The following is a 15,698-nucleotide window of genomic DNA, read 5'->3' as shown; positions in this document are numbered from 1 at the left end:
CATTAGGTGTCTGTACAGCAAGTTATGTGCAGCCAGCTAGCTCAATTAGTAATTTCTCTCCAACATAGAAGAATGTTCTACAGGCCCAAAAGAGAAGAACCATCTTATTTTTAAAATAAAATATGTTTTTATGTTGAAAAAAAGAACGTGTGCCTGTTTGTGCTGCACACATCTATAAGGGAGTGAAGAGACAGTTTCGAACTTACCCCTCCAACCTTCTCAAAATGGGAGGCATCTTTTTTGAAGTCGGTGAGCGTCCCATTGAAATACCACGTGAAGCTGATGTCCAGGATAGGATCGTGCTGAACCTGGCAAGGCAAGACAACACTTTCTCCAACAGTGACATCCATGTTTGAAGGTGCCAAAGTAATCCTTGTTGGCTCTGTTGAGAGCAGAAATATCAGTTATTGGATTTCTGCATTACTGAGCTTTGCCTGCTACTAATTCTACCATGTTCTTCAAACCTGATTAATGACTGTCACTTGGAATTATGCAGTTGGACTATAAATGCCACTGACTGACCTCACTTGTTGTAGCATTGCGTCACTGCACATTTACCAGGTAGATTTTATTTTACCAAGCTAAATGCACTGCAAACCCCAGCAATGAAATTACCATTCAGAAGCATGTGTGGATCTCAGCAATAACCCACAAGTTTTGGAACAGGAAGCTGTAGCAGCAGCCATTGGGAAAATTAAGAGGTGGGAGTGGGAAGAAGAGCTAACAAAACCTGGAAACTAGAGGAAATCTATATAGGGTAGGATTCATTGGATATTTGGGCCCATATATTATATCGAACATAAATACTGTCATTAAGAATAGCTGCTTGCAATTCCTGAATAATAATAATGGAAAAATATCAAGTACTGTAAATACTGCAAAAAATAAATTTCATTCCATAAATCCTCTGTACATAATTCTATTATTTGTATATAACAAGGCATGAATCATTTAGAAACAGACTGAAAATCTGTAGCTGTTAATTCACTAAACAGAGTAATTCTGTTTGGATCTATGAGATACATAAGATATGTAATGCAGTAGGATATGAAATAATTTTGCATCTGGAGAATATTCAGATATTCCAATCTTCAGAAAATAACATCATGAGAAAAGTCAGTCTTCAGCTAAACTTCACAAACCACTTGTCCTTTTAATCCAGTATCTGAGACAGCAGCTAGTAATGGATGGCTTGGAGAAAGGGGCAAGAACCCTTTTAACAGTAATTATATACACAATTAGCTTTTGAAGACTTTTATTTTACTGCCTGTGGAGTCCCTGAACAGTCCTGCAGCTGGAGCTTCTTCCATATATTTTTCCATAAACAAGTAAGTGTATAGTTCCTTAGCGCTAAAGAGGTTTTTAGACTAGATTGTATAATGACCTTAAATATTTTTGGTTGGCATGAATTGTCTTTTTTTTTTTTTTTTTAACAAGTTAATAAGTTAAGAAGTACTTAGAAGTATAATTCAATTGTTTAGTATTTAGGTAAGTAAAAGAGTGGAGGAAAGCATTCAGAACTTCCTGACCTGAGATCCCAGGGCTAAGAAACATCTCTGCCAAAGAGAGACCATCCCTCAGTCTCTTTCCTGTCAACTGATCAAACATCTATTCTTTTCTTTTTATATATTGTTAAATGCATATCTTCTCACAGTTTACTTTTCAGTGTATTAGTTATTCGTTCAAAGAGGAAACAGCATTCACATCACTGCAGACTTCTGTTGCAAAGTTTGTAGTTCAATGTAAATCATCGTTCAGGTGACTCCCTCCCTGTCCAGCTCACCCACCTGTAACTATCAAGTTTGTCGTCCCACTGGCTGTTCCAAACTGGTTTGCTGCCACACAGGTGTAACTACCAGCGTCAACTTTTGTCACGTTGGCTATTCTCAGTCCTCCATCCTTTAGGAACGTGATTCTGAAAGAGATTTTAAAAGACAAAAGATTTGTAAGTTGCCACATTGGTTTGTAGACACAATGTCTGAACACTCCTCCTGTTATGCCAGGTAGATCAAACCGCATCAATTACCAAGCTGGTGTTTGGAAGTTTTGATGCTCTGTTACTGATGTTACGCAACAGAGCTGCACCCCTCCTTCAGTTCCTGTTTTGGGCACCAGGAGAACCAATGCTTAGGATAAGTACTTGTGTACGTACCTGAGAGAGACCCCACATTAACTTCATCTTTTCCAGCTGTACCAAGTGAAACTGGAATAATTTTCAGCTGCATCATGTTGTTTACAGTCTTGCATGGCAGCTTTGAAATAACTCTATCATCACGGTGATGACACAATACAATTTTTCATAAGCAATCCACATTTTGCACTTTCCAGTATTCACATGTACAAGACTCACACAAGTCAATAGCTCATTTGCACCACTGACTCCTCAGAGCAGGATTGAGCTCATGCAAGTATAAACTTTGGTTTTGTTTAGAAAGCAGGCTCAGACTTCATGCTGTAGCATGTAGCAGTGACCTGCAGACAGAGGTGTGCTTTGTGGGGGGACTTGAGGGAAAAGATTCCCTCCACCCCGAACAAATTCAGGCAGTGAGAATCATGCCCAGTGGACAGATAGCATGGAACAAAACAGAAACACTCCTAAAACTGTAAACCGAAGGACATGTGCATTACTGATATAGACTTTAAGAGCACCAACGTCCCAGTAGTAGAGTTGACATCCCAGACAACAGTGCTGTAAGGACCTAAAGGTAAGGTTAATTTAATTCCCTCTTTCTGGGCCTCCCATCTGTCATATCCTTAGATGCAGGACCTTCCACCAAGCGAGAGATAACCTGGAGCAGCTACACAACCAGCCGTATATAAAAACGTTCAGAATAATTGCAAGAAAAAAAAAAAAGTAAACAACGGTTTCCTGATACACCTGAGCCAAAAGAGCTTCAGAGCTTCTATCTCAAATCACACCAATCCATTTCAAAGGCATCAAATGAATCACGGCAAGGCTATGCTGTCAGGTCCCTAGGCACCTTAGCTAGCAGGCATTTTGGAAACGTCCCAAACACCCCACGTCTAGCTAAACAGAATCAACAGAACAGCAAACAACGTTAATACTCGAGGCAAACCTCTAACCGCATTAGTTGGAGAGTCTTACACAGTTGTCAGAATGAGTATAATCGGAGCAGGCGGCAAACGCCATGGAACTTCACATTGCTGTCTTCCCTCTTCAGAAGAGTCATGTGGATTTTTCGTCTTCTCACTTGCATGTACTTCATTATTAACCTGCTGCTTTATTCAGTACAGAATTAAATACACACTCCTGCTGCTTTATTTTTAGTATACGTGAGGCAAATTTGTATCAATAATTTGTCCCAATTGAGATTCAGTCCTCTCCACTTAAATACATATTACAAGAAGTAGCTAAGAAGGCTGCTGCGTTTAGCTGGGAACTGGGAGCCCTGCCTTTCTTCTTGAAAACTGTCCCAAGCCTGGGCTAAGCAGGATGCCCGTTTGAAGCTATGAGTTCCCTGCTCTTTTGTCACTCACACGCTGCACCTCCCAGCTCAGCATGAGCAGTGCTGCATGAACCTACCTGTGCTGTGCCAGCTGATGAAGGGTAACGCGAGCAGGGAAGTGCAGCACTGGCTGCAGGGCAAGACTGGGAAGACTTTCTGGACTGAAATTATGATTGCAAGGAAGCTACTTAGTTTTTGGACTTTCTAGCTACCTGTATATCCTGCAAGGCCTTGTATTGTATCATCTACTTTGAAACAGTTTCCAGCAGAAAAAAATCTAAAAACAAATAAAAAAAACAACAGGGTTGACAATGCCTTAGATCAAACAAACTAAAAATAGAGTATGGGTATAAAATAGAAAATGCCTATTGTTTAATTAAAGCAAAGCACATTTGGAGTGCTCTGAGCTATCTTCAAGCCTAGCTTGTCTAAAGTAAGGAAGCAATAGGCTTATTAAAACCAAGACAGAGTTAAGAATCAAGTTTTTTGTTTTCAGAGTTATAAACAAGCAAAAAACCCCAACAAATCAATTCAAGAAAAATTTTATAATCAAAACAAAATCTTTACTGGTGAATTGGAAAGAGCAACTCTTTACTTTTTCAAATAGAAAGCAGTACATGCAGCGCAGCTTATGAAAACACAAACCCCAGAAATAGCTCTACCCCTTCCTGCTGAAGCATTAGAGAAACTGAAGCTTTTAGTACACTTAAAATTATTAGATATTCACACGCTGTTACAAAACAAACAGACTGCGGCTGGCCTGCTGCCAGGAAGCGATCTAGATTTCTAACACAGAAAAATAATACACCCCTTAGTGTTCCCTGTATCTACAAGAGTTTTTCCAATACATTTTGCTAAAGGCCAGCAATTTTCAAAGTGAATTTCATGACCTGCATATTTGCGATGCACTGGCAAACAGCAGAAACTTGTAGCCCTGTAAAACGAAGATAATTGGCTGAATAATGCTTTGGCATATGTGTTAGCATAACTGGAGACTGATTTAGGACCTATCTGCTCCTCAGATCAAAACATGATTGACAAAAATGAAATCATTCTTTTGAGCAAACCTGTGGGAAATCAGTCTTTGAGAAGACTTTTTTCTCCAACAGTCAAATGAATGGCATAAAAAATACCCACAACAGCTGCATGTCTTAACTCAGGCCCACTCTTTTATGCTCCTTGACTGAGGTCAAAAGAATGGGAGGGGGATTAGCCAGTTTTAGGACCCTGCAGTTCCTGACTTGAGAGGCAAAACTAGGAGAGCTTTCCTGCCCCCTCTAAACTAGGAAGGTGTACTTGGCACTACAGGCCTTCCAAACAGCTGAGGGACTTTAGTGAGGTTACAGTCTCTGTTAATTCCACCCAGTATGTAGGTGTGTTTTACTCCCAGATTATCACTTGGTATCAGTTACGTTAGTCACAACTGACCATGACCATGATCCAACTGTGGAACAAGCACACACACTTCTAATACTGATAAATTATTTTACTATTGTTACGGACTGCACTTTATTTTCAATATTTTCACATACTGAGACAAATCTCATCTGGGATTAGAGGGCAAGCGATGCTCCAGGAAGCCAATCTGAAATCTGTTGACCCCACTGTCTGTCTGTAAGAGCATTCCAGCTATTCCACGTTCATGTCCCCGTATTTGCTTGCTTAGAGAACTGTGACATCATTATCTAGAGCCTTACATATTTTTACCTTACTCATCAAAGCCCATTAAATGGTAATGTTGGTGCAGTACAACCACACACACTACTGAGGGACAGCACAAGCCTCAGGATCCAAGATCCCAGCTCTTCTGAGTCAAGGCTGCCACCTGAAATTTGGTGTCATTAATGCAACTGTTAACTAATGGAAATCTTCTTATCTTCCCATGAGAATACTTTATTGCTAAAATAACAGATAAAGCTAAACTAAATAATCACTGCCTTATATTTGTCAGATTATTCATCAGAAAAGCCAAGTATTTTAGACCTTCATTAATCTGATACCAAACATAAATGTATTACTTTCCAGTTTGTAACTCTTCAGTACAAAGGATCAGTAAAAAAGTGGGTCAAAACTGCTTTTTATATATCGAGCAAATTCCAACTAAATTAAACCAGATTACTTTACAAGAAAGCCAGCCAAAATAAGCTCTTACTGAAGTGCTGGTAAGTAAATGTGTTGCTTTCCAGATCACAGCGTTTTAGACTGGAACGCAAAATGAAGTAAAAATACTTAATTCAAACTGCAGAGATGATAAAACCAGTAACTGATCCTTATAAGACTTATGCAACATCTTATCAGGAGCAATTCCTCTTCTTTTCTTTCCCCCTTAATTTGACATCATTTTGCTGTAGTTAAAGATGCTAAAACTAAAAGTTATTTTGAGAGACTTGCACTGCAATGCTTCTTAGTGAAGTTAAAGTTTGCAGTATCTTTTCATCTTTTTTTTTTTTTCACTTGGTAAATTTAGAAAGATCTAGGAATAAAGTTAGATTTGTTTACATGTGAAATACTGCATTGCATCATCTCACAATCTTAATCTTCCTCCAGCCAGATATTAAAACATAATATAAATATCTTTAAAGAAATCTTTAAATGGGTTATTTATCTAGGACCTAGCATATTTTAGTGCCTTACGTTTTTGATGGAGATGCAAATTAAACATGAAGTGCAGTTAACCTCTGTTAAAACATCTAATACTCATTTTTTGGAGGATACAAGAAAAATAAAAGCCCATCCATTAGGAGATGGGGTGTCTTAGGCCAACTTTCAACAGAGAAGGTGGCAAGTCTGTCCCCCTAGAGACCTTGGGGGCTGTGTCTATCATCAGAAGAATCCACCCCAGAATTATTTACAGTAAAAACCACCAGGTTTAATGACTGCAGATATAATATACTTTACAGAAAAAAAATAAAGGCCGTATTATATGAGCTGGTTGGGAAGGAACAGCCTAAGTAAATACAAGTGGCTCCTAGTATGGCAATACACACAATAACCATTAATACGGGGTAAAAATTGACCTGTGCCAGATAATCACAGAATCCTAAACTCAGTACCTGATTTGGAATCGTTGAAGACAAGAAAATTATTGCTAATTCTTGATAATCATGCTCATTACATCCAAAATGATTTATTTCAGTGGTTCAAAACTATTTTGGAGAGAGGTATTTCTTGCTTTAGTACCCAATTCATTTAATTCCTGTTTTTTGCCTTTACTTCTGCATATTCTACAGTGATCCATGCACATTAATGCTGTCTACATTCCGCTGTTCTTCATTGTCTAGCTTTCTTTATTCAAGATATTCTAAAAAAAAGTCACATATTTTGCAAAACTAACAAGAAGCAAGATTGTATTCTTTATGTTGAGCTATTTCTCAGTCCAGAGGCTCACAAATCCATTTTGACTTATATCTTCTCCTCTTCACAAGATATATGAGATTCAGCTCATTTAATTAAAATTTACTGAGTCATTATCCAAATCTTCTACATACCAAAAACGCAGTATCATTTAAAAATAAATTAAAAATACAAGCAACAGTGCCATCAAAATGAAGATTTTTCAGGCTTTACAAAAGTAATGTGCTCAGTATCCCCAGTGAAACGTAACATCCCGTACAACAAATACTAAGGCCCATTACACCACAAGCAAACCTACCAAGCCAGCAAGAATAGAGTTTTAACTGCTCAAGGACAAACGGACTGGGGAACTATAAATGTATGTATCTACTCGGGATACAGGGCAAGAGCTGTTCCCTTGCAGGAGCCAACTTCCAGGATGGAAGCAACTTCCCTGCTGCGCTCTTAAGACTGTGAATTATTCTCTGCTTGCTCTCTACATGCAAATGGGAATTGTGAAGTGAGGGGAAATCCTTTCCCTCAATATCTTTCTCAAGGAGTGCTCTATGAGAGAGCCTGAATGCTACTGTAGGTCTGAGGTCCAAATGCACTTAAGCTTGTTCTGCCTCTCCCAGGTAAAGAGCATGCTGGTCCTGTGTGCCCTGCATTATCCCTTCTGGGAACTCACCGATCCCTTTCTCTGCAATTAAAAAAGACACTCTCTGCCCCAACACACCCCCAATACAGACTTCGCCCTTAGAAATTTAGTTAATGGTTGAAAAATGTACTGCTAATTGGAAACCCATTCCTGAATTGGAAGAATTGTAGAACTGCAAGGAATTAATGAATTGTAATTATCCATAGCAGACAGTAATGAACTACAGGGCTTTCTGCAAAGAATCACATTTCTCCTTTTTCTCTGAAGGAAAGTGGACTCCATTTAGATTAATTCAGGAGTACTGGCTTGTTATTATGTTCCCTCCGTAAGCCATTTATAGTGTGTTATCAAAAATACAGTGGGAAACACTTTGGGACATATTTTGGAAATATCTGCACTTTGCAGAACTAAAAGCCCTAATTTGTGTTTTCAAGCAAATGCGTAAATGTAAGCAGGCAGCATTATGTGTGCTCAAAGCATTTTCTGAAACTGAACATTACTTGCTTTTGCCTGCTGCCATTGCCATGACTGAAATCAGGGGGTACAGCTTTTGAAGGGCAATTCAAAGCAACCTTTAAGACCAGATCCGGTGTCCGTTCAGACAGAAAGCTGACAAATCACCCCAACCTTACACCCACCTTTACACAGTGATACTTGTATCACTTTCCTAAGTGCGCACAGTTAATTTACTATACTTGTATAGAAGCGGTTTTCTTTCCAAAGTGTATGTGTACAGGATGTTACACTTCTGTACACAGGTTAGACATCGCTAATCTGTCACCATTCAGCTCAGTTGTTTGGGTTCATTAGGTCCCTCTTGCAATTACATAGCGAACCTTGCATATTTTCATGTATCTTTTAAAATATATCTATAACTTTGAGTCATCTCTGTAATAACTTTCCCCAGAAAAGCAAACACAGTAGCAGAACAGCAAAAATCGAAATACTAGAATGGTAAGAGTGCTATTCTAGACCTCCCAATTATTAATTTTTGCCAACTGGAAATTTATTTCTTTTTTTCTTGCTGTTTCCTGGCCACATTATCATCGTGGCTGTAATATGCCTCATCCGTCTCCCTGCCAGTGTTTTCAGAGAATTTTGCTGAAGGCTTTTAGCACTGTTTTATAGGCTTTGCCCTTCCAGATTTTCTGTCAGTACCTGATTTTCTCAAAATGAGGCCAAACCTTACATTACACTGAAATTAAAAGCTGGCCCTTGACCTTAAAGCCATATACATGCTCTCTCAGTGCTCAGACATAATGACAATTAAAAAACAACAAAGCTCCCCCAGCTTGGCAGATTCCAGAGAGGCTTCACAACTATTTGGATCTACAGATGATGTTATTGCATAAAAAGACATTAAAAACACTATTTGTAAGCTTAAAACAAATAAACCAATATAGACTTAATACCTTTCATTTTCGTGTAGCTGCTCACCTCCCTTCTTCCAGGAACATTTGGCCTTAGGGGAAGCTTTTGGTCTGCATTCAAAATCAACCGTGCTGCCTATTTGAACCTGAATCATTTTCTTCATTGGATTCTTGGAAAAATCTGGAGCAGAAGCTAAAACAAAAGGGATACTAACAGTGAAATAAAGCATTTTGAATTATATTAATGATATCACTACTTAGCACTTACATGACACTTCTCAACTTCCAAACATAATTAAAAACATGAATGATTTAGATAATTCAAACACATCTTCTGCTGGGCAATTACTCGTTTCTCCTCCTTACACTGGTACAAAAAGTAAAGGTTTCCATTTTGCAAAGTATGTCACCTAATGAAGCACGCACGTAAGATCATACTGACTTTATTTGATCTGAAGCTCACTGAACCCAACGAGCTTCAAGCACATGCCTAACTTTATGCTTTGCTGAACTTGAGCTTACATGACTTGTCTAAGTCCAGTGAGGGCAGTCAACACCATTAAAACTCATTAAAACTCATTTAAACTCAAGGAATTGTGTGGCTTCTATTTTCATGTCAGAGTACAATGCCACATCAGGTACGTTAAATGACACAAAACTACAGCACAGCTCCTTCTGTATTGCGTGTAGCTGATATTAGCTAGCAGTTGAGAAAAGGCACATGGCTTCTATCTATGTCAACAGTGAACTTTGGAAGGAAATTCAGTATTTTAGGAGAACGAGATTGAGCGAGCAGTCTGCTGATTGAGTGTAACCTTATACAATATAAAGGAAATAACTCATGCCCTGAAACACACTCCTCTTACAGGCTTAGTTTTGATATCAATCTTCCTATGTTGGAAGCAGAAATTGCACAAACATATCAATGCATATGGCATTCTGCAAGTTCACCATTTCCCTCAAATAAATGGTTGTCATTTATTCTAGACTCCAGCACGCATCATTTGAATGACTGAATGACAATTCTTTGTCCCCTCGATCAAGAACGGCTGCACACAAGAGCAGCCTATTGCTTTTAAATGACATTGCTCCCCTGGGACCGCTGGAGCCACGCTGCAGAAGGTCAGTGCAGCTGAGTGATGTGCTGAGCCAGTGCTGATTCCAGACCCTGTGAGAGGTTTTAATCTCCAGGCCTGTGTCCAAGCCCCTGTGTCTGCTTTTCCCCTAATTAATAATGTATCTGTGTTCTGTTCTAAAGCAATGAACGACCGGACTGCAAATCCTCTGGAAATAGATGAATAAAGTCCTCGGCACTGCAGATAAAAAGATATTAGGCTGCCAAAACTGTTTATTTCAGTCACAGCAACTGAGTGAGTTATAAAGTAGAAATAATTCCGAGGTGGAGTAGTGGATGGGGTGTAGAGAGGGAGAATGAGGTCTTTGTTTTAGTAGAAAGGAAAATCTTACCTACAACCCTGAGCTCTGCACTCGAAGAGATGACACCATGTTTATTTTCAGCTATGCATTGGTATCTGCCAGAATCTGTCAGATTTAGATTTGATATTGTAAGTGCACCATTTTCAATTTGGATCCTTCCCTGAATATTAAGAAAAATACCTTTATTGATGATATATTTCCTGTGAAAAATTTAAAATAAGTAAGAAATATGAATAGGACAGCATAAATATGATAAATGGGGTAGATGTAACAGCATATATGTGAGAACAGTTCCAAAATAATTGATATGACCATATCATGGAATGGCAGCGCTGAGATTTAGCAATGCAGCGTATAAAATCAATTCTTCAAATTTGCTTGGTTTCACAGAGGCTTTTTAGCCTCAAATACCCTCATATTTCCCCAGAAATGTGGACAAAATCCTACTAAGCACCTCACAGCAGACTATAGTATCCAAAATATACAGATGGCACTGGCATTTCATACTATTTAGAGATTTCACACTTGCCATTTGTTAATGAGCTCTCTGTAATACTATGCAGAAAAAATTCCAACAGTCATTAAAAGGAAGATGCATTTCAGTGCCTCAGAGCTGACAAAGCTACTGAAGTATAGGGTGCTTCTCACCTCGATACTTCTTGGAAAACTGTATGAATTATGGTAAGAAGTGACTGCTTTGAAGGATGGAGTGATAGGAGCTGGTGACAAAAGGAACCAGTGACAAAGACAAAACTAAAAGAGCTTCTCCTCTGGGGAAAGACAGAGAAACAATAATAAACAGAGGGACAAACTGCATTCTTAAAAACATTTTCTTCTTCTTTTTTTTTCTTTTTTTTTTTTTTTTTTTGAGCAGAAGAGCCTAACAAACGCCTCAGATATGGCTCCCTAGGCCTAATGCAGCAGTACTCCCTCTTTGCCCTTTCTGCTAAGGGCTGCTTACAGCTGGCCCCACTGAAGGGTGACTCTGTTTAAGGCAGCTCAGCTCAGCTCCTTCCCTTCCTAACAGGTCCCAGTTAACTGTAAGGTGCTCAAGGCAGTTAGACAAAGAACAAAACAGGCCCTAAAAGGAACGGGCCTGAATCTCCACATCTTGATTCTATTTCTAGCATCCTGAGCTGCTCTTATTCTTCCTTACGTCAGATTCATTTATGGCGAAGAGGAGCTTAGTGGAACAACCCCAGCAGGAAACTTTTGTGGAGCAGACCCAGCATGAAGGAGGATTATTGCAGTAAAGGAGCCGAAGACAATTCATGATACACAAAGAGCTCCTCTTCTGCTGCCTCCTCAGTGCCGGCCTTTAATGAGTTAGTCCTACAGCGTACAGCCCTTAAGCGTTTCCAGAGCCATGCTTATTCCCTTACATCATGCCTCAAGGCTTGACACCAATGCTCCATGGTGGAGAACTGCAAAATCTGAATGAGAGAAGGTATTTTTTGTACTTACTGGTAAGGTAAAATAGTGCGTTACCTCAGTGACTTTGTGTAATACAGTAACAGCGCTCTTAAATCACCGAGATATTTTGTACTCCCTCACTGAACCTGTCCATGAAACACTACCAATCCTTTTAGTGAGCATATAACTATAACAGTCTGAATGGTAAGAATTGTTTTTCAGTGCTTAGATCATTTTTCATAGCCATCCACTGCATTCACTTGAGCAGTCCTTCTTCAACTGTGGGTGCCAACATTGAGCACAACATTCAAGTACTCTTGACAGCACTGGCTAAGGGCAAAATGCCTTCCTACGATGGCCTACTGCCCCTGGTTTATATTCCTGATAAGCTGAATTCTGTGGTTTCCTCAATGCAGCAGTGAGAACTAAAATCAATAGGGGTATCAGATGCTTTTCTGCACTCCTGATCTGGCACACATCCTCAGTACAACATTTTTTCCTTGTCACCAAAAGGATTACTTTCCACTACGTTAACAACTGTATTACAGCAAAGAATTATGTTACATTGCTATTTACATTTCAAACTTTGCATCAAAAACTGGTGACCTGTGTTTTTTTTACAATTTTTGTCTTCTCAATTTTGTCTTCCTCAAGAAGTTTCAAAATCTTTTCTTATTACCTTTAATGAAATTACAATGGCAAGTAGAACAAAATAATTTAAGTTCTCCATCCCTTATTTATGGTTGTTAATGTATAACTTTAATTAACTTCTTTCTCCAGTCCATCTTTATGTAATTATTTCTCTGGTTCTACCATTGTTTTTAAACCTCTTTTAGGATATTTTTGTATGAGATAATTTGCCTTTGTGTTTCTGGCATATCAGCTTTTGAAGTTTCCAACTGGATGCTCTTGACAAACAAACATGAAAATTATATAAAAATATTTCTCTGGACATAAATACACGGACTTTTGTGAATTCTCATTGTTATATGAGGTACTGCTACTTTTGCATATCGCTGTGTTTTTCAGAAGTGAATGTTACCTCTATTGACAGCTGCTCTCCATTCTTCAGCCACCTATACGATGGTTTGGGCTTCCCACTGGCTCTGCAATCCCAGTATAACGTGTCCTCTACAGCAACTTCGGTATCTTTTATTGTCTGGATCCAGTGAGGTTTTGCTGCAGATGAAATACATATCAACAACCCTAACTAGTTACTGTACCACCAGAGATTCTCACTGGTTCTGCTTCAAGTCACCTAATGAAAGAAATTACTCACTGTTCCTTCTAAACATCTTTACTGCAAGTAGTAAAACAAAAGAAAATTGAGATTATAGATCACTAAAGCTGAATCAGTCAAACTGATATTAAAATCACTAATGATTAAATAACACAACTTTAAAATTGAGGTAAACGTAAGAAAAAGAAATTAGCAGCAATATTGGAATTAAATAATTGATGTAGCCAAATCATCAAATTAATATTGAAAAGAATCTGTTAAGTCCTAAAATATGTAATGGTATGCCAGTCTTAATTTCAAATACCATTTGAATTGTTTTCATTACTAACATCCATCTCTATGGGTGAAAACAAAGATACAAGACTGGTTTTGATAGCAGTAGACATAACAGAGCGTTTGGGTGATGAAAGCCAGAAAAAGTCCTCAGCAAAGTCTACAAAAATTTGAACATTTTGATTTATTAAAACTATACATCCTTCAGAATTAACTAAAACACAATCAAAAGTGTAAAAGTATAGTTTAAAATGCTACAGCTTTCATGGGGATAAAAAAAAACACAAAAAGCTTACTTGGAAAAAAAAACACTCATTCATAAAAGGCAACAGTAGTTTATTCCTTCGGTGCTATTTCACAGAATAGCACATAATTGTCTTATAGCTAACTGGTGTGAATTTTCTTTGAATGTATTCAAATTGATAGAAAGTTTATGATGTCAATATATAAGCTATGTCTCCTAGATAAGATAATTTTGAACATGGCATAAAAGAAAGACTAAAAATAGAATGAAACTTGGGTTGCAAAAATGTAATTACAGGAATGGAATTTTCTAGACCCAATTTGACTACTTTAAAGATTTTCCTAAAATGATCCTTTTTCATATAAAAATAAATAAATACTGAAGCTAAACTTTCTAAACTAGTGTCATTTTTATTTGTACTATATGTTTGTCTGATTAAACTTAAGATGACTGATGAAAAGCAATTTAGAACTAGGATATGAATCAGAAGCACTTTTTAAAAAAATATCTAAAACCAAAGAAAGATGAAGTAAGACATTTAAGGAAGTAATAAATACTATATATTTATATAACAATAATATTTACAAATCAAAAGGCACATTTTTGAAAGCTTCTAGTTGATCTATGACCAAAAAGGTAAGTTTTAGAGTTCCTTGCTCTACTAAAAATCTGCACTGAATGAGGATATATCTTTAGACATCTCAGAGTACTTGATACCTCACGAATAACGTTGACATTGATGATCTAGCAGGACAGTGCTGTACATTGACAACTATATACTTTAGTTTCTGGATAATCTGGACACATTACATTGAAGTCTATACTTTTTTCCCATATAAAAAGCAAAAGCTATATAATGTACATGAGACACAGCCATGTAGATAAATGTTCAGAAGATTTTCTTTTAGCAAGACTTTGGCTACTAAATAGCATCAGCTTCTAAAACACAACGGACATTTGAAATTTAATCCTTTATTTCCTTAAATACAGGCTCCTATCACTCTCATACCAAAACAAATAGAAAGAAAAAAAAAAAGGAAAATACCATTATTTTATAGATGACTTTTGGAAGCACATAAGGTCAGATTAATTCCTGCTGAACTTCTCACTACAATAGCATTATACCAGCAATTAATTCAGACCAGGAAAATTAATGACTTGCCTATGGTCAGAAGGGAAGTCTGCAGCACAGCTGGGAGCTGAACCTATTCCATTGCCAAAGGCACGAGACCAGCAGACCAACATTTGAATGAGGGCTAGTATTCGTTTTGTTAAAAAGATTCATTCCTTTCTAGCACATAAATTCTCTCTCCATCTTATGTTCTGAAATGCAGCGATAAGATCTCACCATGATCACATACTGCACCATACTTTTAGGATAACAAGGATTAATTCTGTTTATGATTTATGTGTAAATATTCAGGATTAACTTTTCATAGGAAGAATTTACTAGAACGTATTCGTTTAGATATTAACTTAGGAGGGCTTGGAATTCAACCAGTATTTGCTGACAGTGGAACCTGCTGTCATTTCTTTTGTTTTGCATGTCTCTTATACCACATGAGGATTAATACCTTTTACTAATTTGGGGATCATATATTTTTTTACACTCTCTTTATCAAGGTTAGCTCTGAAAGACAGGATAACTGTCTTTGCGCCAAACAGATGTATTATCTTACTGATATTAATGTTGGTTAAATACCGAAAGCTAACTTTCCTACACTGGAGTTCAAGAAAGAGCCATTGCTTTGTCTCATGTTGTCATTTGGAGTATTTGTCCCACATGTGTCAAGGGGCTGAAAGCTCAGTCCTCCATGTCAGCACGCTTCCTGCACTTTGCATACCTAAATATTTATGCAACAAGCAACAGTCCGTGAATTATTGATGGATTCATACATGTACAATATTTCACATCTGCTGCATATCTTCACTTGAAAGTAGGTTAACTGTGGTCTATTTTCAAGTTCAAGATCTTGGATTCAATTTCATTACAGAGAAAAACACCGACTTCACTGGAAATCTGCATTTTAGGACTCTTGATGTCAGGCAGTCTCCACAGAAGGCTTTTCCCAAGTCTCCAGGGTATATACGACAAACTTATCTGAAAGTGTGGGAGCAAGACCACCACTCAGAAGAGAAACAAAGAGAACAGAGCTTCCAAAGCCCCAGTGTGTGGCTTTTCACAGCGTGTGAAATTCATGGTGCTTGAGCATTTGCAAGAAAGTGTTGATGTAGACTTCAGTGATTTTCTTGACGGATGCTC

At 37.9% G+C, this 15,698-nt stretch overlaps 1 protein-coding gene across 2 annotated transcripts in view; it reads right to left on the bottom strand.

Annotated features, from left to right (window-relative positions):
* Nucleotides 1-15,698, bottom strand: part of LOC137862385 (contactin-3-like) — a 96,800-nt gene that overhangs the window by 12,776 nt on the left and 68,326 nt on the right. For both annotated transcript variants that reach the window (XM_068694384.1, XM_068694385.1), the window contains exons 7-11: nucleotides 12,721-12,857; nucleotides 10,296-10,425; nucleotides 8,871-9,021; nucleotides 1,788-1,915; nucleotides 207-382 (exon numbers count right to left, since the gene is read on the bottom strand). In XM_068694384.1, the coding sequence (XP_068550485.1) occupies nucleotides 207-382; nucleotides 1,788-1,915; nucleotides 8,871-9,021; nucleotides 10,296-10,425; nucleotides 12,721-12,857 (722 nt within the window). The remainder of the gene's footprint in view (nucleotides 1-206; nucleotides 383-1,787; nucleotides 1,916-8,870; nucleotides 9,022-10,295; nucleotides 10,426-12,720; nucleotides 12,858-15,698) is intronic.

Source organism: Anas acuta, chromosome 11, assembly GCF_963932015.1.
Source record: "Anas acuta chromosome 11, bAnaAcu1.1, whole genome shotgun sequence".
Classification (NCBI taxonomy): Eukaryota; Metazoa; Chordata; class Aves; order Anseriformes; family Anatidae; genus Anas; species Anas acuta.
Note: the sequence above shows the minus strand (reverse complement) of the source record. Positions and strands in the feature narration are given on the sequence as shown.